General features: G+C 38.8%; 1 protein-coding gene across 1 annotated transcript in view; it reads right to left on the bottom strand.

The window, feature by feature from the left end:
• tox (thymocyte selection-associated high mobility group box) overlaps nt 1–25,910 on the bottom strand; it is a 53,909-nt gene that overhangs the window by 18,479 nt on the left and 9,520 nt on the right. Inside the window, exons 2-4 of the mRNA XM_040144142.1 lie at nt 15,749–15,814; nt 8,519–8,629; nt 1,404–1,688 (exon numbers count right to left, since the gene is read on the bottom strand). Coding sequence (XP_040000076.1) covers nt 1,404–1,688; nt 8,519–8,629; nt 15,749–15,814 — 462 coding nt within the window. The remainder of the gene's footprint in view (nt 1–1,403; nt 1,689–8,518; nt 8,630–15,748; nt 15,815–25,910) is intronic.

Raw genomic sequence — 25,910 nt, forward strand, 5'->3', positions numbered from 1 at the left:
CCTATTTCACATAGTTAAACTGAATAAAATATAAGAGTATAGTCAAAATATATCTGATGGCTAAGACCCTAAATTTTCTTCCAATAAGTACAGTCAAAACATGTTTGAGTGAGGCACAAAGCAATAGTCCACCCTAATATTAATCTTTTGAGTACTAAGCTCAATTCCAGTTTGGCTTTTTAAAGTAGGTAGTTTCCTCTCCGTTGGGGAGCAGTAGTTGGTCAACTTAAGTTCACCTCATTGTCACTGATTTCAATGGTGAAAGGTTTTTACAGTGATAAAGGTATGTGTCTTAATCCACTTCTACAACACAATGAACGTCTCTGCTGTCTATCCATATGCACAGTGTGTTCCAAAGAATAATAGTTGGACCAAATGTGTGTTCACACACTGTCTCTGGTAGTACTAGAACTAGGAGGGGGACAACAGCACATGAGAAGTCGATCATGCAGCAACCCTGGTGTGAGAAGTTTCTAAGCGTTCTGCTACTCATAGACAGATTTTGAGTGGAGTACCAGCCTTGAGCAGATCTTTGACTGCAGATGGTAGAGCAAATTAAGCAACGAGAATGCAAAGCGTATGTAAATTTTCAAAGTTCTGTGGTTTTAAACATTTTTGCTTTGATTCCGAATGATTGAACAAGGCTAAAAATAGACTCAATCTTTCCAGATATACCAATTCCTATTACAAGTTTGAGAAAGGCGCTTTCTACTATCTAGAATTTAAAGCTGCTCAACACCCATGGTCAATCAACACAGGTCATTTGCTGTATGTTTCCATGATTGGACTGCTTCTGCAAACTGTGTGGCCCTGTAAACACTCTGAAAACAAAAGGGAAGGGAAAAACTTTGCTTTTTGCCGTTCTTTTAAAAACTCCCTCCACTCAAATGTTTTTTTCTTTGTGTTGCTTCACTAGGATGTTTGACCCTCACTGTGTAGAATGATGTATACACAGAGTTTGACGCTAGAAGGCTCTTTTCATATTCGTCTGCTGAAAGTGAAAAGCTTCTCTGTGCTCACCTTTAACATGAGTATGCACCAGCAGGACTTTGACATTACAACTATTTTGGAGGCCAATCATGGCCGAATATGCAACTTTCGGAATTGTGGAAACTTAAAGCCTCCAGGTTAGGAGAATGGGAATGAACCTATCAGTGAAGTAGGAGAGAGCAACTAAACTTTTTTAATTAAACATATTTGCATTTCACAGATTTTTGATTTTTCAGTGAAGGAGGGGGAGTAGAGGTACATTTAGGATTTTTTATGGAAAAACCATATCCGACACAAATTAGTATTCCAACCAGAGCATTTTTATATGTCATAAAATATATCTGGCTCTCTCATATAAATGGCTCTTTTTTATTTTATTTCAATATGTGATTTTTTTTTTAATATCTACTCACCACTGATAGTGTACTGGTCATTGGGCCACCATCTGGGCTGAATGTGCCACCATCTTGGTTCAACATAGTAGCTCCATCTTGGCTCCCAGGCATGCCAGGCAAATCCATGCCCTGCAGCTGGTAGAGGTGGTGTGGAGCTGAGCTGGAGGGAGGGTCCAGAGGGTGGTACGCTCCAGAGGGAGAATTGTGAGGGAGATGGGGGGGCAGCATGTGGTCTGGCAGGGTGGGGGGAGTGATGGGTGGGATGTTGAAGTCCTCATCACCCAAACCACCCACTGAGTATGACTAAAGAGAAACAGAGAGACACAATTAAAGACAACCACAAAACTATACTATACTTTTTAGATCTCATAACTGTGTTTTTAATCTTGTTCACCAAATTGTTGTTTTCTTCACTCAGTCTATACTGATACAGTATGGGACAAAGTCAAGATTGGAGCTGACATATCATAGTATGCAATGCTTGGAGCCAGGGTGGATGGGCAGAGTGAAAAACTTGAAGAAAATCAAAAAGAATTACATAGGGGGACTATAAGAGACCAAAAAGTCATGAAACTTTACTGTCAGAGATAATAGATGGAAAAGATGGAAAAACAGCCCATCACTATTAGCTCAGAATGTTGAATCCATGAACTAAGGCTCTGTGTTGTGTCATGTAGTCATTTTTCCCTTAGCCTGAGCTCCTATCACAGACTAATTATCACTAATGATATTCCCAGCCTGAAAGAAAGCCTTGTGAACAAATACTCACCCATTCAGGAGCAGAACAACACAGTAATTTATATGTACAAATCCCATTTGCTTGAGGGAATACACACAGGCAGCTCTTTGTGTGTAAAAACACATCAGTGCTAATCTGACATGCAAAAAGAAAACCAGGAGGAGTCCAGTATATGATAATGAATTATTCTGTGAGCAAATACAAATGAGGAAGACGTGAAGAGGGAAATAGAGTGAGAGAATCATGCAAGAGAAAAGTGAGAGACACAAGGGCGAAAAGAGAGAGAGAGGCAGTGTTAGAGAAGCCGTCTCATACTAATCTGACAGAGGAGATCTTTTATAGAGACTGACAGCCTTTTCTGCTTGGCTAGCCACACTCTTTTGCTCTTCGTTTCTCACCAGCCTTCTCCTTCCACCCCTCTTTTACTCTCTTACTCTTTTAATCTCATCCTCAATTTCTCTTCCATTGCTCTCACTCTTTCATTCTCTCTCACTCTTTTCTGGTCTATCTCAAACCCACATGCAGTGTTGTGTTATGAGTTGCATGAATTGTGCTGAATGATGAACTATGAGTTGATTTATATGCTGTATATGCTCACTATGTAATAAAGAGCCACTGTGGTAGACCACGATTTGTCTCAATAGTCACCACTTTAAAATAAAATGTGGGAAACAAAAAAAGAAATACAGAAAATGATAAAATACCTTGCAACCTAACGGTGGAAATTCCTCCCTATATTTCCTTTTCACCTCCCAACTATACACAAAGGTAAAATATAATCTAAAAACTTCTTATATTATCTACCTTTCCATTCTTAATCTTAATCTTATCACTGCCACCAAAACTGGCACGAAACCAGGGGTGACAGTACAACCTGAGTGGTGGAATGCATTCAAATATAAAATGACCCCTTTGCATGCTTTGCCAATTTTTGGGCTTTATTTGGCAAAGGTGTGTGAAGAATGTAGAGATGACATGTAATTTCAGTTATGTTTGTTTGCCTACAAATTCTTCAACCAGTAACCTTTAATATTCACATCCTTAATTTAAAGGATAAATCACGTGTCAACAAATCCCATGAAAAAAGGATATGTACTAACAAGTATTGTGTGTGTGTGTATCCAAAGATTGATATATCTTGTTCCTCGGGCCATAGAGCAGCATTGTGGTCCAAAAACTATTAAAAACACATCAGTGAGCCACACTGTTGCACTGGGTGACATTTTCCTTCATTAGTATTAATACACACAATGCAGTAGGAGTGTATATTTCTCCCTGTCAGACATTTCGATATATACTGATTGTCGATACATAGTCCATGGTCTTAAACAAAAACTGATACATTTGTAACAATATTTTGCAATTCAAAACCAATTTGATATGACTGAATTTTGGTATTGTCAGTAACACCATATGGGTGCATATCCCTGTACAGTAAACCGCACATGCCATAAGTAACAGCTTTTCATGCAGCTGGTAGGGGCCAGGTGGAAGAAGCGTTAGCTGCTAACCATTGTGAAACTTGCCTTGTATGACTGCTCCTTTCGGTAACTTAACTATGAGAGCACACATCGCCTTCTTAAAAGAGCAGCAAGGTTTGAGGTGCCAATAGCATCTTTATGTTACTCCTGTGCAATTTGAAGACTGCGAATGCAATCATTTTATGCAACATGGCACATGGTGGTCCCAAAATAGATAGATAAATAGATTGAGTATTTTATGAATCCCAAGGGGAAATTGCACTTTTAACATTTCTTTCAGTGCAGGAATGTTATGAAGCAGGTATGTGACTATGTATCAATGTATCCGAATCTGTGACTCTTGTATTGGTTTTCCAAATCAGTTCATCTTCATACCCATACACTGTAGTTTTTTTCAGGCAATCTCACATACACTGTCCTGCTGATGGAAATACTCACTAAGTAACAAATGTGGATTAATTTGCACCTGAAAGTAGTCCCCAATAAATGTACTTTCATTTTAGCAAATGTTACTTAAACAGTAGTAAAACAAACAAACGAAAAAAAAACGCAAGTAGTTTTAGGAAAGTACTGAACCTTTTTAATAAAAATCAAAATAGAATAATAGAATAATTTAAATTCATGTCTTCAGGAGAAACTAATGGGTTTAGAGCTAAAAGATCATCATCATTAAAATGATACAATGAATTGCAATCATAGATAAAAGTAGGGGGGAAGATTGGTTCAGCAGAGGCAGAGATTACCTGAGTCAGTCCCTAGTGTGGGTAAAGCTCCAAAATCCTACACTTCCCACAATGCAACTCAGTAACATCTTTTGTATTCGTTGTGACTAGTAAATTGACTTTGACATATAAAATTAGTGGCATTCACCTTTAATTACAGTTAAAATGATCAAGAACAGGCACCCACTGGGACATGTAACTTTGGCCTCTAATTTAAGGAATGTACCATGCATTTTCGCTGCTGTCCTCATCAAAAGTACTTCTGGTACAAGTAGAACCAGGTTGTTGCATCTTATTTATAGTGCAATGCAACTTCCATATACTTGCATACATATTGTAGTGAATTTCAGCTGTCATTGTCAGGGTCACAAGAACACAGACAATTACAGCCTGAGGATGCTTTTGAAGTAGTAGCTCTCGCAGATACTCTGTAAAGTTCTCTTCTCGAGCTCTTCTTCTCGTCTCCATCTGGGCCAATGGTTGTGTCATCAGATTCCAATCAGTCCCAAATGTATGTGAATATTATAAACTACTAAATACCTTATTATGAAATTTAAATACTACTGAAATGACCTATGAAATGTTGAAATATAGTAGTGGATAGCACTGGAATACTTTACTTTAAAAACCATCTGTTTGAATTTATGTGTTGTCAGTTCCCCTTTTAAAATTATCAGTAGTCAATTCCAAGTTGCACAATTTATAAATGTCATTTCCAGTGTGTATTTTTTTTTCCTTTATCAAAAGAGCTGTAAATAACAGTAACAGTTAATAACCAGTAATGATAACAAATAAACATCAACAGGTTAACCCAATCTCTCCAGAGTGGACTCCAGTTTTACTGTTTTTTTACAAATAATATGTATACCTTATCTGCATGATGGGAGTGACTTGTGCGTTGTTCACTGTAGCTCACATTGGTACAGCTACTGGAAATACCTACTCAGCTGGGACAGATCTCCTTGGATGCACAAATACTGTCGTGCCAACTTTATCCGTAATGCCAAACTTAATCCAGTCCAGTATGGCATTAGCATGAGCATCAGATAGCTAGCTAAACCGGGGCCAAACAACAACTCTGTATGAATTTTCACAACTTTATGCTCCAATGTTCGTCAATATAACTACTACAGTGGGCACAGAAAGCCACTCTGCGACTTATTTCTTTATTGGTTGGCAAGGAAGTGCACCCTCACGGGCTGTCAGCAAACGCACGTGCAACTCCATCTCATTAAAAAGTAATATGAACCAACTAGTGGTGCAACCGGGTACTAAATCAAGCTACAGTACATTTTCTGACAGTTACACCACAAAGCCTCGTCTTCAGTATTGTTGGTTAATATATTTTACATCAATTAAAAAATTAAAAACAACAATTAATCAATAATTAATGATTGACCTAACTCAAATCTAAAAATTAAAAATTAAGTCAAACAATTTTGATTGCTTACATTAGCTTAGTCAGATTCAGTTCTGAAAATTCAAGATGTGAAATTCAGACTGAAAATCCAGGATATGGAAAGTGCTATCCAAATGGCACAATAAATCACTAAGGGCACAGGTAAAAATAAATATTGAAATATTACTGTATCATATATCACTACAGGTCAGGTGTAAATGGAGCCATATCTTTGTTTTCATTCTTGTTAGTCACCCAACAAGTTCTCTTGTCCTGTTCTGCAATCAAGAATCTAGCAATTCGAGTCTAGAGTCATCCATCAAGTCACATGGTCACAAAAAGTGAATTATTACATGTTTAATCATTTTCTCCTGCTACATGTTTTTTTCCGGCCTGGACATCTTGTCCTATCAGTACTCTGTGTTTTTCAGGTTCTGACAAACCAAGTCCAACAGTCATGGTCCTACTCTCTGACACCGTGTCCTGCTGAAGCACATAGCTCTACATAAATTACACTGCCTGTCTGTTTTCTGTCTGACTCTCTCTCTCTCATTCTCCCTCCCTTGTCTACTCTCTCTATCATTTCTTCAACTTCTGCATAAATTACTCCTTTCTCTCTCCCTCTCTCTTTGCTCTTCCATTCAAGTCAGTACAATAGCCTGCTCCCAGTGCACTAGGAGCTTCTAGAAAGACTAATGTAGTCAGTATTAAGTTCTTTCAAAAATGTTGTGTTCACAAACACACTTCTCAGAACTCCATGTTCATGACAATTTCATACTATATGAAAAAGAACATATGTCTGTTGGACAGGAATAAAGTGTGACCATCAAAATCTGTTTTAATAGTAGAATGGTGATTAAATGTCTCTCCTAGGGCTCGATAACGGAATTGTGAAGGTCATTGAATTAGATCAGAATAGTCTAAAATTTAAATGTAATTCACTGTATATTTTAAGAACTGTTGCAATTGTCAATCTGAAGAATGACTCTTTCTATCCAGATGTTCAGAAGGTGTAAATGCAGCTGTGTCTCCGAGTAGCATTAGTAATCTTTGCTCTTCCCATCTGTACTACTTCAATAGAAGGTCTGTGGAAACAGCCACTAATTGTCTGATTTTTCTAATATATCCACGGTCTGTCTCTTCAGTACTTCTGATAATGGCAGCTAAAGTTACACTAAAATGAAGCTGAAATTAGCCATTGTTCTGTCTAATAAAAGTAACAAGTAAAATTAGGTTTGTGTGGGTGAGAGTGCAGAATGAGTTTCATGCAGATACAAGAAGCTTGAAGTGACAAGTTTAAATAGGGCCTTAGTTCTAGGGAAAAGCTGTTAATAATAAACAACAAACTGCTTTCACATGATACAGGGCTATAGTTTTAAGGCATATGTGCACTGTGATGCCTCATACCAGCAAAATGGCATTTAGATGAGATGAGATTTTTTGCTCAAATGGACTCATTTGATATTTTGCTGATAAAGCAGTACAGCACATTTCATGTGAATCATAACTGTGATTTGTGCTTGGGTCTCCTCTGCTCAGACCAGGTCAAATGCACACTACGCAAAGTACAGTTAGGTTCTGTAATGTCAATGGTAAAACCACGAAACCAAACAAGAAATGATACTTTGCAAAGGCATACAAAACTTTTTAGTTACTCATGGAACTCGCTTGTAACATACTAACTTGCTCAAACGTACTTCACAGGGGGAGCTGTTGAGTCAAACCAGTTCTACACATACCAAACTGTGCTACGGCAAGGAATATAGTAGCAGCAGAAATGTAGAACTGCAGACGTAGACGTGTTGACAATTCATGTTGTTGATGTCGTTTCCTATAGGCATAGTACTAGCTACTGCAGTTTTAAAACTTGTGCCACCTGCAGGCAATGAGTGTTACAACTCAGTTTTTTCTTCATTATGGCTGTTCCCTTTCTTCTGTGTTGGCTGTTAATTAAAATAAAGTGACTAGTGCACCCCAAACCCTCTGTTTTCCTTTGGATAAAAAAAGAAAACAAAGTAACGGTTACTTCCTCTTCAAAGTAACCGGAGGGACAGAGGACACAGGAGGACAGTCAGAGCAGTGTTACAGGGGAAGTCCACTTTATAGGTGTTGAGGAGTACTACTGCATACGTGAAAAAAAAACAAAAACAGTTGTTTCGTCTGTTTAATTAAGCAAGTTTACCAGACCTCTGTAGCCTGCTAACAGACCCGATTCTCTGACCGAAATGTCGGCATACAAGTTGCATTATGAGTAATGTAGGTGCCAGGTTTTGACAAGGAAGAAGAATGTGTGAAATTAAAACATATTATGAACATGATATCTCTGTTTCTGCTTCACCAATTTTTATAACATTTTGAGTCCAACAATGTTATACACGTGCAATATTAAATCAGTGAAGTACTCTTTTAAAAGAAACAAAAACGACTATTAGAAGAAAAAAACTGTACCTCTAACACTCATGCCAGCATGGTGGCACAGTGTGAAAATCACAGAAGCTAATATTTGCCTTACCTGTAGATGGCGAACGTAAACATGTCTACATCTGTAGGTCTAAACTACTGCTGCTGTAACTTTCCTTCCCTCTAGGTGGTGATATCTGGATTAGAACTGCAGGACCAGATCTGTCGGTGAATTTGCTACACTGGGATGTAATATAATTGTTTGTGAACATTTGTGAATTTAAGCCATTTAAAATCACCTGGAACAGCTGCAGTGTTACATTTGCAGGGCTGTGTGTGTATTTGTGTGTGTGTGTGTGTGTGTGTGTGTGTGTGTGTGTGTGTGTATTTACCCAAGGCAGACGGTGCGTGTCGGTCATATGTGTGTCCCTCCTCCAGTGCTGTGAGGGTTGGTTTGGTGGCGACACCTTGCAGAGAGGGTGTGGGGGCTGTGGCACACGAAACTGTGGGAAGAATCACAAAGACAAACAAAGGTTCAAATGGGCCCATAGGTCAGGTAAAGGTCAGAGGTCAAATAAAAAGGTCATGAAGAGGACAGGGACAAAGTAACAGGGAGGGAGGGAGAGAGTGAGATAGATTCTCCACAAGCTCTTGCTCACAAACACAAACACAGATTTGACGGTATCAATACACAGTTAAATTTGCCAGAAATTGGGTGAGCATTTCAAATGATGTTTTGATCACTAGGCCTCAAAGTTGGTATCAGGCTTTGCCGTCATAAAGATCCTTTGCCCCTTAACAGGCAACACCATTTGCTGGCCCTGACCTAAAGTAGTAAGCAAATGCTTTGACAAATTGGGAAAGGCATTCATTTGGTCCATGATCCCCAACACCCTGGATCCTCTGCAGTTCACTTACAGAAAGAGCAGGCTCTAACACTGCACACTGCCCTCTCCCATCAGGACCTGAAGGACACTTATTTGAGAATGCTGTTTGTAGACTAAAGTTCTGTTTTCAATAGCATAATTCCCTCCAAACTGGACACAATGCTCAGAGCACTGGGCCTGAATAGTTACCTGTCTATTTGGATCCTGAACTTCCTGACAGACCAAAATCAGATGGTCAGACTGGGAAACACGACATCCTCCCTCCTCACTCACAACACTGGAGCACCCCTGGGTTGTGTGCTAAGTCCTCTCTACAGCTATGACTGCACAGCCATAAAAATCTCCAACTTTCAAATTCAATTTGCGGATGATATGACGGTGGGCCTGATGAGTCAGCTTACAGAGAGGAAGTCAGTGGTCTGACATATTGGTGCCAAGAGAACTTCCTTGCCTTCAACGTCACCAAGACCCAGGAGATGATTGTGGGCTTTGGGAAGCAAGGAGGAGGTCACACCTCTATAATCTTCAACAGGACTAAAGTGGAACAGGTTCAAGTTCCTTGGTGTGCACCTCACAGAGGACCTGACATGGACTGTCCACGAGGAAAAAGTGGTGAAGAAGACATACAAACACCTCTTCTAACTCCAGCAACTGAAATAGTTTGGCATGAACCCCTGCATCCTCAGGACATTCTATACCAGTACAAATGAGGGCATCCTGACTGGATGCATCCTGGTCTGGTATGGAAGCTGTAAGAACCTGAGTAGGAAAGGACTGAAGAGGGTCTTAAGGTCAGCCCAGAAAATAATCAGAGGTGGGTTTCCCTCCCTCCAGGATATTCACACTGCATGGTGTCTGAGAAAGGCTGGGAAAATCACATGGGACCCCAGTCACCCCAGCTTAGACTTTTCTCGCTGCTCCCGTCAGAAAGACAGTACCGTTGACTCAGATCCCGAACCAGCAGGATCCAAGTGTTTTTTTTCCACAGCACTGTCATGGTGTTGAACAATGGGCAGTAGCTACAACAACACACACACACATAAAAAAAAATTAACACATACTGTAGTTATCATAATACACCAGTCAACTTCTGCCTGTTCACTGCTCACAGATGCATAGCGTGCACTTAATTGTTGTATACTCTGCTCTCATAATATACTGTGTTTCTGTATGTGTGTGTTGTATACACAAAATTCAAGTATCATTCTTGCCATGATGCTGCTACATGCATATTTTTTCTATATGTTTTCTATATTTTATACTTTATATTAAAATTGCATCCTATTATTTTCTTAATTTTACTGTCAAACCTGCTTTGCTTTTTGCTCACACCCAAGAATTTCACTCATTTTTACTGGTGTAAGTTGTGATGTGACAATAAACTTGATTTGATTTTACCAAACAAAGGAACATGGTATCAAAATGAATTTGTGTGTGAGTGTGAGAGTTCAGGCGAGTCTACATGGGTCATCAGGTGGGCACCCTCTCAATAACCTGTATTTCGTTTGAGTTGGATCCTCACAACCCTTGGTAAAAGGTTATTTTCACTTTTGTCTACAGTATCTCATACTTAAAATGTTGCTACCAGCAGCAGCATGCTGCTCAACCCACCAAGCTAATTAACTGCTAATTAACATGTTAACAGTGTGATAAGCTAAACAGTACACTGCCTGAGCCACCCCCTAGACCAAACAACACAGTGTTCAACACTGACTGCAAAATGCTGATTGACACATTGAAAATTCCAAAATCTTATTTCATTGTAGAGCTGAGCGCATTGATTCGCTCAGCCACTCTTTGCCCTGTTCTTGCATTCTCTCTCTCTATCTTTCAATGACAACTGTCATAGTCCGACTGGCCACCGGGAGCACCGGGAGAAATCCTGCTGCATCGGTGGACTGGTGGACCGTCAAAAGATCCATAAAGTTTTTACCGTCCCTGTCGGTCTCTTTACTAGCCCTCTCTCTGTGCCTGTCATTCGCTGTGCGCATGAGAGCGTGCTGCACACATGTTCTGGGACAGGGCTCACTGGCCAATCACAATATGTAATTGACCCTCACCATTCTGACTTGGTGAGGGTTGTTATTTGTTTGACACAATGTGAAGAAATGGGGCTCTATATATTGTTCAGTTATATGTCCCAAAGTACTTGGCGATTAAAACATCTGCAGTGGTGCACCTTATATGTGGTGTTATTTAATAACTAATCCACCAAACCACCCAGTCAAACCTCTTAAGATACCTCATTTTAGCAAGCAACATACCATAAACTGTGTAAAGCATCATGAGTTAACATGAGTTAACAGCATACAGCCTCCTGCACATGGATCTGAGTGATATTTTATCTTTATGGAGGGGTAATATTGATTTTATTTTTACACCGACAAACAGCTACAACTGAACTGAGTTGACAGAAAGAAAGAGAGATAAATAAAATGAGTCAGAATGTTATTTAGAGAAAGAAAGAGGGAGACTGTAAATAAATTGTTTGTTTGTTCCCTCCACAGTTAATCCTTGATAAGAAAAGGTTATTTTGAATACTGCACAGCTGCAATAAAGGAAGAAAGACAAACACATAAAAACATCGTTTACTGTGTTTAAACATGCACTTAAGTAACCAGGTTACAGTCGGCTCTCTCCAGCATGATGATTTCTTAACGTTTTCTTAAATGAGAAACCTGGTTTCCGTAATCGGGGTAGAGGATTAGAGAAACCTTATTTCCCCGGGTTGATTTCTCCGAAGGAACACCGATTTCTCTTCCATGTATATGCATAGACAGGTTTCCCACTAGCTTTTTTACATGCATGACAAAAGACTGATGACATGGCAAGTGATCATTACATAGGGCGATGTGTCCTCGTATTAAAAACAGTATTCCCAAAGTCCAAGTAAAACTGAAACTAAAGCAAAGTGGCCAGTTGAAGTTTTAATAATTCCATCCCTACCACTAAACATTTGAGTATTTGTCAAATTCAGACACTTTGTGCCGTGAAGAGGAGCACTGCTTTGTCTGTCAGCCTGCCAGTCTCTCTCTTACTTCCCATTAAAACTGCTCCGACACAGACGCACAGGAGGAAAAAAAACAAAACAAAACAAAGAAAATCTCTGGATCCAGTGTCTTCTATCATTATACAGTTAAAATCTGTGAGACATGTTTCCAAAACAAGTAGGGGGTAGAGGAGAAATCTGGTTATTGATCTTCTGCATGTATATGCAGCTTTACAGTAACCAGGTTACTGCCATGCATGTAAAAGTTTTCCCCGATTGCCAGCATAACCTGATTTCTCTGAGCAACCTAGTTTCTTGAGTACATATAAATGCGCTGATTGACAAATAATAACACTGGCTCAAACAGGATAGTTAGTTTGTGTAGTTTATGTTTTCTTTGATGATAAATTTGTCTTCATTTATCGAGCCAGAAAAAGTGTGGTAATCTCCATGTTCTTTTTTTTAAAACACCACCATGTTGCACATTTATTCATTTTTATTACGTCATACGTGGAAGCCTCCTAGTACCACCACAACCCCTGGCCAGCTCTTTAAAACAGAACAGACACTGTACTGATTAAAGGAATAGTGTGATCTTTGGGAAACATGCTTATTCAGTTTCTTGCCAAGAGTAAGATGACTCTCTACAGTTATTTCACTTGTATATGTGAATGAAAATTAGAGTGTGCAAAGTTCCTAGGGATGTTGGTTCTAAGCCAGTTTTAAACATTTAAGGACGAGGACCATTTTATCAGCACTTGAAGAGCACTTGTTATTTCTTTTAAAAAATAACTGTGCCCCTAACTTTTAATTTGTTCCCCTAAAAATAAATGTGAGCATAGTGCCTAGCTCACATGTGTTAACTAAATATGAAGCTGGAGCCAGCAGTTACTTAGCTTAGCATAGCATAAAGACTGGAAACAGGGAAACAGCTGACCTAGTTCTGTGAAGGCAACCAGTAGAGGCGCCCCGAAGTGACTGCACCTGATTACAGCTGATAACCCCCCGTAAAACCACAACATATTTTTTTTACATGTTGCTTTTTGTATAGATTAAAAAACACAAGACATAACATTTTTATTATTGAGCTTTAGTGGTTAGCGCTGTCATTCTGAGCATCTTAGCATGCTGATGTTAGCATTAAGCTCAAACTACCGCTGTGTCTAAGTACCGCCTTGCAGAGCCACTGGCATGGTGGCAGCGTGTTACCGTTCACACGTAAGGGTCAAAAAGCTGGACAGCGGCTGCTGCTATTCATTGTGAATTAAACCTGGCTTTGCAGTCCTGCGCCCCTGCTGAGCTTGACAGATTAAAAGAGTGCCCAGCTATACTCAACTATATGCAAATATCACAGTGCAAGCGACATCCAGGCTAGAGCCAATTGCAATCACCTTGATTCCAGTGGAAATCAGGCAGTTTCCACTGGAATCAAGGCTCTTTGAGAATACTTTTCAAAGCACTTCATGTAGTGCAGTTGTACTACCCCACTATATGAAGAAATTTTGAACAAAATACGGCATCAGCGGCATCAGAAAACAATTATCCAGTTGGACCAGAGTGCATAAATTACATGCTCAACCCAACACACCCCTAGAACTACAGATTCATGAGAGGCCACCTACTGTCATATACTTTGTATCCATATACTGCATGTGAACGCACAGATAGTCTTGTTTCTTCTTACTTTCTGTTCACAGTAGGATTTCACAAATAAACTGATTGTGGAAACGAGAGTCCCCGTCACCTCCGACAGCGAGTCCCAGGTTTTACAGAGGCAAACTTTCTGTCAGCACCTTCAAGACAGTATTTCTCAGTATTTACTGAGTCAAAATGTCTCTCCATAAAGGAAAAAAGATTTCTGTATTTTGTCTGTAGCCAGTAACATCACACTGCTGCTCATTAACAATTCAAAAAATGACAAGGACAAAGGTCAGACTGGACTAAAACTGGTCACACTCATCACAAAAACCTCTAATTTTATGAAAGCAATGGTACTAATAAAGCCATAAATTCTTATTCCAAACACCACTCCCCTTCTTCATATGGCACAAGACTATGAATAAAACATCAAATCAGAGATTTATATACCACACAATATTCTCTATATTGTACTCTATGAATAATGTATCTCTAGTGGTGTTTCTTATTAATATGGGCTTTGCTTGGTGGTGAGGTAATTCTGTACTAACAAATACACATCCTACTCTCTAGAGGCTTCAATAGGCCTCTGGAAACCACATACTGAACGCAGTGCTGTCCACACATACACTATAACTTTATGCAAAATAGTGTTTGCTGCATAGTGCTGTTCCAGGGCTGTTACTAAGTAATAAAAACAGCTGATCCTTAATACAGTGGTCATAACACAGAGGCAATGTAACACGACAGCTGTACATACACTATCAAGTATAGAAGAGTAACTGACATAAGATTCAATCAGAAAAACATTTTTAGAATTTGTTCCTTGATTATTGCCATTTAAAAGGCTTCAAAAGTAAATAATAGTGAATTGACTGAGAACATATTATTAGTTTATTGAATGATTCTATGTTTCTATGCAAACATCCAAAATACAGAAACTACTTTTGACCTCAGAACTGTATTTAATGAGTAACTCCTGTGACAATCCATGCATAGTGCTGGATAATCCCACACAGCATTATAGTAGTTCTCTATTTGTGGTAAGAAAAGAGAAGCCTGGAGACAGAAAATCATTGTAATGCTTTATGTGCCTCAGGTCGAGTGCAGTAAGTGATATTGATTTGTGGAAAAGAATGGGAGGAAAACTTTGTTTGATGTACCTGGAAATAACTGTGAAGATTGAAATAGCTAAAGGTCAGCTCAAAGAAACAGTGGGGCATGATCAAATGATCTTAGAGTAAGCATCAACAAAAGTCTGCTGTGAAATAATATCATTCATGCATTACAGTGTAAAGTAGTCTGAACATGGCCATAATAGCAACATTTTTCTCCTCTAGACTGATACCTTGCAGGCTGTTTGTAGAATAACTGTACTTTAAGCAGGGCTCTCCATCAGAGCATTCCTAAATATCACAGGTTTGAATGGTATTCCCAGCTTGGATAATAAAGCCTATGATAGCAGAATCATATTAGAAGGTAGTTTATTAAAGCCTCATAGGTCATGTTCAATGTGTCTACTGACTGGTGATACAAATTGGTTTATCTCACTGTATTTTAAGTGTCCTGCAGTAATTAAGAGCTAAATGCTAACAGATTTTCGGAAGCCATTCCCTCCTAATGGAACAATTTCCCTCCCTTTGGCAGGGACCAAACAGCAAAACATTCATTCATAAATATTATATGTTTCGGTTCTTCTACACTTCCTTAACCACATTAGCAAGAAGACAATATAAGGGAATTTCCTGCTACAATCATGAGTGTGAAAAATGGATTTAAAATGTGTATGAATGAGATGATTGATTGCAAATTCAATTAAGTAACTCATTTGTGAATTTTGTGCACACCAGACAAGTGTATTTGTTTATACTTGCAACAAACTGTTTCACATTTACACGTTAATGAGTAAACTTTTGAAGAGTGTTTTGACAAGATGTAGAGCATCCAATGTTACTACGGAAACATTTTCACAAGTCTTTTGTTCCATTTAAAAAATAGCTCAAGGCAATTAGAAACAAGGAAATGTCAGAGAAACAACTTCACATGTCAAACTCTGTCTCACACACACCCACAAAAGAACAAAGCAATACACACAGATAAACACTAACCTGATTGGTTGAGGCGTAGTCAAGGCCTGCTTCTGGCGTACCCAGGAACATGGTGTCCCCATCCAGCTGGAGGGAAGAAAAAGCAAGAGCAACAATGTCTCAACAATGCAAATAAACTATAAAACACAGCAAACACAGAACAGTCCGCAAGGGGACAATACGTGGAGATGGAGGTAACAGATTACTGGGTAGCAGCCAATCCACTCTCTTTTAGACAGAATCCTGCTAGTGGTCTGAGTAAGAAGTGGTAAAAGGTTGTTAACAGACCTACAATGGCTTAAGACCACAATCTGGAGTGCCACAGCAAGGGGTCTGACTACTTTCCTAAATGAGAGATTTCAGCTATTGATTTTTAATGAATTTGCAAAAATTTGTACAAACATGTTTTCAATTTGTCATTATGGGTTATTGAGTGTAGACTGATGGGTGAAAAAAAACAATTTTATCCATTTAAAATCTACAACACAATAACGTTTGTTAAAAGTGAAGGGGTCTGAATTCTGAAGCCACTGTTAACTGTCTTATTGTCCATGACCATCACACAGAGGCTGAGATGAGGTTATTTTTATGCTAACTGTCCATTAGTCAAATGAAGGTTTACAGTATTTGTAGAATCTCAGATGTCAGGATCCACTGTTGCTTAGTAGTCAGATATTGCTCTGTTGCATTTCCTCTGAAACCCTACCTACTTCAGTAGTGCTAGTATCGTGTGGGGAACATAAGTAATTAATAAATGACTGCCCACACTCAGGATAATAAAAACACTGACAGGTTTGAAGGATATCGTGCAGCAAAACAAATTCGGCCAGAGAGAACCTCACAGTATTACCTTGTCCACATGGGGTGACAGACAAGTAAATAACATATCACGCACATCACAGGGTCTCCAACAATTAAATAAATCGCTGGAAATCAGTATGGTTTATAATGTGAACTTATTAACTTACTCTTGTTCACATTTTCTCTTTTCTTTCTAATACCACTTCCTGACATCAAACCCCCCTATAACCTGGGTCTACTCAACCTGTGTTTGATCCACGTAGGACCCATCCATGAGACAGCTGTCACTCTGCTTCTCACTGTCAGCAGATACTCCAGTCTCCAGTGTAGTTTTAAACTCTTTACTAATAGACCTGAGAATTTCACTGAATTAAATTGAATAGTTTACCATAAAAGTTTCAGTTTAACCGCTCTGTCTGTTCATCTACGCTCCCTCTCGCTTGATCACCCACGCATGCGCTATATTTCTTGTCTTTTTCTCTTTCGTTCTTTCTTTCTCTTTCTGTCTCTCCATTTGTGGGTTGTTTAAATGATATTAAAACATTGGTATCGTTTAATTAAATTCCATTCCTGATACCAGCACTTATTCCAGCTGAAATACCAGCTCACCAAAGCCAGGCACTATCCGACCTGGGTCTAACCCTGGTCAAAAGGAGGGTCAGCTGACACGGGTTGACCCATTCAGACAGAACCTGGGTTTAATGGGTGTGGGTTTAACCCAGGTCACTGTGTCAGTCTGAATGGGGTATAAGGTGCCTGTATATTTCAGTATATTGTATGAATTATGACTTGCTGAAGCTTTTTTGGTGCAATGTGTTTACCACAATAATAAAGATGAATAATGTACATTAGACCTATAGTACATGGACTGCATTTATATAGCGCTTTTCTAGTCTTATCAACCACTCAAAGCAATTTACACTACTGCCACATTCACCCGTTCACATTCACTTTTCACAAATGGTGACCAAGTCATACTAAATTTTTCTCCTGTATTTCATAATTTGTGTCTCAACTTTGCCAGTAGCATCATTGATACCACATTTTCCACCCACCACTTGAATGAGGGAGGTTTAACTGACTTCCACCGGAAGAGGATCAGTCAGTTGCCGTGTGCAGTTTGTTCACACTCAAAAATCAAATACACTTAAATTATCAGTGCGTATACTAAATCTTAAGTTTTGATCGTGCTGTTGATACACTATTGACACAATGACAGGAACATTGAAAAGTCACAATATGATCAGCATGTTACAGAATTTTACATAGGTGCAAAACAAGAAATTATATAGTTTTATTGCAGACTTAGTACAAACCATATACTATGACAATATATTTTATGCAGTACACAATGAACCTTGTTATGAACCTTGTTAAGCTTGTTTGTTTCCCAAAGCATCTTAACTGAAAATGCTCTTAGAAATGATCGTAGATTAACGAGTGCCCATACCCAGTGTAGGAGTGGGTACAAGTGCCTCCTCCCCTCCTAAAAACCGGCCTACAAACTACATGATTTATTGATGTTTTTATTATTTTGGTTCATTTTAAGTCTATACTTTTACAATCACAAACAGCAGTGTTCTTTGTTAGAAAATATAATTAAACACAAATAAATTCAACAATTGATTTGCATGATTTCTGTAGTTATCATCCCTTTTTCCCTATTCTCACATATACTGTTATTTGCCACATTTACATACAGCAGGTCTACACACAACAGATCAGGTTCATATTAATGAAACTTATGAGAACCATCCCTGCTTCATTGTATCTTTAATATGAGCTTAAGAACAATGTCTGTATCAAGCAGAAGCTAAATCAATCAAAGTTTACTTTTTTGATACTGCTTCCACCCAGCGCAGCTTGCTGCCCTTTATAAAGGTTTTTATAAAGCCATAGGCTTCACTGCAAATTAAGCTTTGTTTTCAGCCTGAACAATTCTATGTATAAAACATTTGTTTGTGTTGTATACAACACTTAAATTGGATTGACATATGTATTTTTAATATATAGCACGGCTTCGAGGTAGTTAAATTTGCAAGGCTACTTTAAAGTGTATTCAGCATTGTCTGGCAAAAGACAATGCTGGTAAATATTTATCTATTATTTATCATTATCAAAATTTGACAAATACATTTCTTCTCTTAACTGTTGTAGCAGTATTAAAATTAAAGGTATTGAATACTGGCACTGGTATTGGTAGCCTCCATCTTAAAACAGTATTATCAGCTGCTGCAACCATTACTGGCCAAACCCTACACCCACACTAAGAAAACACAATATTTGAACCCATAAAACATATTCAAATAACAATGGTATCCTAGGTACATAATCATTGTCTTGGATGACAAACATACACACACAAGAACGTTTGAACAGGTGGGTAGAAGTAAAGCACTACACATACACACAGCCTCACACACTCGCATACACACACACACAGAGACACACAGGTGGACAGACAGGTGTAACTGCCTTTGCCATTCACCAGCTGTTGGGTATTATGCAAATGAGGTGTAGGTTTACAGAGTCAATAGCCAAAGCCAAAACAGTGTTGTGACAGACCCAATACACGCACACCAGCACACAAACACACAAACACACACACACACACACACAGACACACATACACACACACACACACACACACACACACACACAAACTAGCAGTGTCAAAACTGGCCAAAAATGAAACATAAGTTTGAACCATTCCAATATCTATTTTTTCACATCACGTCCATAAGAGGACAAACCAATACAACAAGAGACATAACCACTTGAGTGTATATTTTCAAGATGTGCCTGCAGGTTGCTAGTGCTGGAATGGTAGGATAACTGTAGCTTACATAGTTTACATACAACTTTATCTCGAGGTCCAACAATTTTGCAGTCTACTGACCAAAATCCCAAGTATTTCCAAACGGAGCTATTTCGATTGCTCAGATTGCAAATCAATCTCTCTGCGTCTGAGTTGGGTTGTGAACTCTCTCCCATCATTACCACACAGTTGTTGTTGAATTATTTGCCCGTTTCAGGTTGACCTACATTTCATTTTCAATCAGTGAAAGTGATGTTGTGTGACTCCTGCCCGTCATGCGGTGCATTCAGTGCAGTGGCCCAGGCCCACATGAGAATTCGCGAGGCAGAGAGCCGCAGTAGTGGTGCTTTTTTTTCCACAATCAAATATTAAGTTTCAAAATCAAACATCTGTTTTCTTTTACAATTCAATTATATAATTGAATTTAGAATAGTTGTTGACAGCCCTAACACGCAACACACACACACACACACACACACACACACACACACACACACACACACACACACACATACACACACATACAGTTTGTTGTCTTATAGAATTAATAGTTAATTTAAAATGCTTTACATGGAACAGTTCCACATATGAAAAAATAACAACAGTAACAGGAATGGTGAGAGCAGAGGATGAGATTTCCATCTCTCTCTCTCATCTGTCTGTCTGTTTTTCATTCTTACTCTTTGGGAGCTGACAAAGTTATTCAGAACAAACAGAGGAGAGGAAGAGGCAAGCAGACATGTTGACCTCACTGTCAAATTTGCTTTGTCCATTTACCTTTGACAAGGCCTGGAATTTGACATGTATCACACACAGACACATGTACGGTATACAACACACTAATAAGATGCATGTAACATAATGTCCCAAAACTTTTAGAAAGAATTAAATGTAAATGGACTGCACCTATGGAGTTCTTTTCTAGTCTATCAACCACTCAAAGCACTTTGTACAGTATGTCTCATTCACCCATTCACACACACACTAATGGTGCATCATCAGGAGCAGTTAGGAGTTCAGTGCCTTGCTCAAGGACACTTCCACACGCTCTCTGGAAGAGATGGGGATCAAAAAGGAACCTTCCAATTACTAAGCGACCGCTCTACCTCCTGAGTCATGCGTAAGACAAGACAGCATAAACTAGAAACAAAATAATATATATAATAACTACTAAAAATAAAAAAGCCAGCCTGTAAAATGTGTAAAAAATACTGTCAGAAGTAACAGGACCAGCCTACGTGTCTAAGAGTGATTTCACTCCCTTATACATTAACAACTTGTGTTTAACTCCCATTACCCGTCATGGAACTGACCCACAATGGACCATTTTATGTGGAACCTGGGCTCATATTTATCAAACTGCTAAAGTAAAATTTTGGACTTAACTGAAAGGTAAAAGTAAAAATCTTTCACTTTTACTTTACACACAAACTTATGAATAAAAACTATTTATCAAACTTTTTTTGACTTGAAAATGCTCATAAATATAAGAAAGCTCAAGAGGTCATTTAAGTTGGTCAAAAGTAGATCTTCGATGACTGCAGTATAGAAACACAGCTAAATGTAAGAAATAATAATAACAATAATAATAATAATAATAATAATACATGCGCTGAAGCTGTATAATCAAGAAAAGAGAAGTTTTAGTCTGTTATTTTCATCTGAACACTTAATGATGTTACACCACTTTTTGTTTTATCCTATTTTTGGCATTTACATTAAAGAGTAACCAAAGATGTATTGCCACAAGCCTCTGCCATTCAACACCAGCGTTTAAATAAGTAACCCACAAAGAAATGGTTCAACCATGTGTTAGCAAGCCGCGGTATTGTTTTCTAAGAGAACTGTGAGTCTGTGAGCCTTGATGTTACCAGGCTAGCTACTGGCTTTTCTCCTACAATTTTGACACGTGCAGTGTGATAGATGGTGTATTGGTTGAGCATTCGATGATAATGTTTACAAACTACCTCCCCCTAACTTGTTTGGGAGGCATTTGTGTAGCAGTGAGGTATTTTCTTTGTAATATTTACCGGTTTTCCACCTTGTAAACACAACCACTTCATAATTTAAATTTGAACATGCTGAAACACCAAAAAACCCCTGACGTCATATTTTCCATCACAGAGATATAACATATCCTAAGTCTTCATACAGGCAGATTAGGCAGATGGGACCCTCATCTGCTTTGAACTAGGTTTAAAATTTATCTACCAATTAACAAATAAATCCAGTTCAGTAGGTCACACTTGATGTAGCACCTTAGCTTCAGTCTGAGACTGGAAAAACCCATATTATTTTCATGTTGGGGCTTTTATGTTAAAAGGTGTTTTTTGGGGGGATTTTAGCATTCATTTTAAATGTGATGGTAAAAGTTCCATAACAGACAAATTACACATTTTTACATGTATTTATGTTTTAAGGTCCAACTATCTTACAAGATACCTGGTGGTTCAACAGAAAAATATGCTTCTCAAAATGAGTACTTTTTCAGAATCTGTGTGTGTGTGTATGTGTGTGTGTGTGCGTATCTCAAACCTTACAGTAAGAGAACTTAAAAGGATAGCAAGGTTTGTAGTCAAACCAAAGTACCCCCTCTCCCACTTCATGCCTCTGTCTCTCTCTCCCTCCCTACCTGCTTCCTCTCTTCATTTCTGTGTGTGTGTGTGTGTGTGTGTGTGTGTGTGTGTCTGTGCTAGTGTGGCTAAAGCAAAGGTTTGAATAACAAGCAGCCAGCTAAGTGGATCAGGGTGGAGGAAGGGGAAGAAAGGGGGAGAGAGACTATTAGGATGACAGAGAAGGACAAAGGAAAAGAGAGAAATACAGTGTATTGAGAAAAAAGGCAATAGAGTGAGGAGGAGAAAGAAGGAGAGGTTGGAAGAAATTACAGTTACAGTTGATAAGGGGATGGAGAAATGGAGAAAGAGGTAAAGAAGGGAATTAAAGTGTGTGTGTGTGTGTGTGTGTGTAGGTTTGGGGGGGGGGGGCATTCAGACCTGAATATCAGCTACTTTCCTCTTCAACTAAATTGGAGGGATCCTTCAGGCTCTAAAAAAATACACTCAATCTGAAAAAGTCTGGTAGTGAGATAACAAAGATACCATAGAATTGTGAAAAAGAGGAATTATCTGCCCTCAGTGTGGAATTTTCTTACTTGAAAAATGAGATTTCAAAACTTAGAATGACAAATCTGATTAAACTTTAATTTAAACAGAATACAGCAGACTTACAGATGCTTCATGTAGTTAAAAAAGTTAAAGAAATACTAATAAATGTACTGTAATGAAAGTTCTGAAGTCAACAATTCTGTCAGCATATTGTTTGAAGTGTTCGGTTCTACTTCTTCTTTAACTACAGCCTATGTTACAGATGGAAACATGATGTCTCCTCAGGGCTGTGAAGCTATCTTTGAGTAAATGTTTCAAAAAGACACTGTTAAATTGCTGGTGCCCACTTATTTTTAATCACTCATGGTTTTGGGTGGTGTGTGAAACTATTTGGCTGGACTGGAATGAATGGATTTCCGTTGACTCTAAACTGCATGAGGGGACTTAAGTCAACTTACAAGTCTTCACAGTGAGAGACAGATGGAGAAAGAGAGAGGAAGACTTATGAGTGACTTTGTATGTGTGTGTGTTTCAGAGAAAGAGAGAGTGAGAGGTGATTCACATATCTGTGATTCAGCTCAACAATTGATTCTGTCTTATATCTGTCACCATGACAACAATATAAACCAAGTTTTAATGGCTTAACTTTATTGGCCCCAACCCTGTACACTGTAAATCATTTTAAGTTTGATCAAATTAGAAATGTAAGTCCCCCTGCTACCTTAAGTTTAACTTATATGAATGTAACTAATAAATAGTAAATAGTTAGTTCAATGTTGTTTTATGAGGTTTAAGAACAAAAAAGTCTCTGGAGAGATTTAACTGTCAAACAGTGCATGCTGGCAAGCCTGTTATATGCTAGTTTTGTTTCTTTAAAAACTCAAATTTAATGAGTTGAGTGATCTCTCAGCAGTTAATTCATTCAACTTATCATTTCAAGTCAAAAGAACTTGAGTTGGAACAACTCATGTTTATAAGTTCTGAAGTGGTCTGAAAATTAAAACAAGACATACGAAATTGAATTAACTTGAAACTAACAAAACTTTATATTAATTTAACAAGAAAAGTTAACTTAATATATGTGTGTGTCATACTGTTGCCCTTGCATTTGTTTGCTTCTCTCCTACTGTCTGTCCTCACATATACAGTCAGTTACATGTTGTTCTGTTTCTGTTGTCGGCCAATGGAAAAGTATGAAATTGTGACTGAAATGCGGCCCATTAAGACTCCATGGTGACCAGCGGTCACTTCCAAGCCATTTGCAAGCTGCTGCTCTGCTCCAGATTTTATAACAAAGTCACCTTACACATAAGTTAAAGCCACAGCTGTGTTGTGATTTTGGCTACATTTACTTGTAAAATGATCACTAAGTGGGAAAGTTAGAAGCAGATTTACGTCTGTCTCAGCTGCTGTGCGGTCAGTTGAAAGAGACGCATAGAGAGGTGTGCCTGAGAAGGGCAAGCCCGACCAGGGCAATACTGTCGACTCTCTTCTACAGAAAGTAGCTAACGTTTGTCCAGAAAGTTGCTAAATTTGTCACTTGGTGCTTTTTCAGGGGTCTGGAAAGTTGTAAATCTAGTGACAAAGGTGGTAAGTAAATGGTAAGTAGGTGGTAAGTATAGAAACTGTTTCCAATAGTGTAACTTTATCCCTCACTCGCTCACTCAGTCACAGAATTCGTGTTTGTACAGGCTAGCCCACTGTTCCCCTCCAGCAAGAAAAGTGCAGTTGGTCATTTTTGCAAACATTCACCCACCCCCATCAGAAACACAGATTACAAAATCACTCACTTTAGAACTGATCCAAGCAAGGCTTGCATGATGGCTGATCTGAGGTTATCTGGCATTTTGCATAATGTCCCATCCCATTCAGATGTGCAAAGCACTTGCTCTGTCAGCTCCCACTTCTTGCTGATGTAATGCAAAGTGACACAAAGATAACTGATATTGAGGTAATTATCTGTCCACATATCCTAAGTGACTGCCACCTGCTATCAGTCGGCTGCATTCTCAGTTCTGGAATGACAATGAATTCAGGGGCGCAAGGTTGTGTCATAGGCATTCACAATTTAAAAAAAATAATAGCAACTAATTAGGCTTGACAAAATTACCCTGGTTTACGTGTTTAAAACAGCTGTGCCTTTATTTTTATTCCCGTTTTTCTTTTTTTTCATTCTCGTTTATTTCACCCCCTGCCAGTTCGCATTTAGTTCATTTTTACCTGTGCCCGCATCAGTGAATTCATAAAAATATATTTTTCACCCGTAACAGATACATTTTTTTTTGTTACTCGTTGGGTGGGTACCCAACCCCCTCTGCAGTGAGTCAACTCAGAAACTGTCAATGCAGGGTCTTCTTGACTGAATCTTTGACTCATCAATTTTTAGGGGACAGCCATACTGTATTTATAACTTAGTTGGTCATCAACAGAGTTAAGCTACAAACTTTATTACCAGAAATCAGCAAGAATTTGTAACTTTGCGCATTATCAACAGAGCTAAGCTACATACCAGCAGCCACCAGTGAATCGTAAGAAACATATTCACATAATGGGTAACTCAACAACTGTCCGTTGCCATGGTTTGAGTTGTTACCCCTGCCAAGGGAAGACTCTTCCCTATTGATAGTCACTCAGTCGCTGAAAAGCTAGCTCCTAGCAACTACATTTTAGCACACAACTGCTGTGGGTTCAGATGTTTTTGGTCATGGTAATCAGATTAGCTGAATGCTGACTCAACAACGGTGGACAGCACAATTTTTGGTTTGCAATGAGATAATGTATGAGACTGTGACTCGGAGTACAACAAAATCTAATGCACCCTCTTACATTACCAGTGGTGGCTGCAGAAGCCGCTGTTGCCGCTGTTTAGCAAAAGTTACATTGTCTCACTTTAACTCATTGACTGCTTTGCTTTAACAAGACATTTTTTACTTTCTAACTTCATGTCAAACCCCTTCTATGACTACTGACACTACCTTTTCCCTTGTAGTCGGTTCATTACCAACAGCAGGACTTGAAGCTCCACAGCAGGTAGCCTTACATTTCAGTCCGGGGGCATCGATTATGGTAGTGATCACAAATGCACGCCAACAAATGAACTTCAACATTTATGACTGTATGATCGGGAACAAAAGCCTAGAGCAAAAAAAAAAGGAACTGCAACAATACCTGAAAAATGCCTCAGGAACTGATCCCATCTCTTCCACCACAAGTGAACTGATCCAAGGCATTGTCACTAATATAGTACACACACATACACACAAAACAATGCAACAATGATTGCAGTATGTGATTTGATTGCAATATGTTTGTTTTGGAAACGAAATCCTGATAATTAGTCTCTTCTGGCAGAGCTCTGTTTCCACCCATCTGTTCCATTTGGCATCCCCCCGCCAACCAGGGGTCCCTCTTTGCTTCATGCCCATGATTCAACCAACTGAAACACCTTCAGCCACATCGA

The sequence above is a fragment of the Xiphias gladius genome, chromosome 14 (assembly GCF_016859285.1).
Source record: "Xiphias gladius isolate SHS-SW01 ecotype Sanya breed wild chromosome 14, ASM1685928v1, whole genome shotgun sequence".
Taxonomy (NCBI): domain Eukaryota; kingdom Metazoa; phylum Chordata; class Actinopteri; order Istiophoriformes; family Xiphiidae; genus Xiphias; species Xiphias gladius.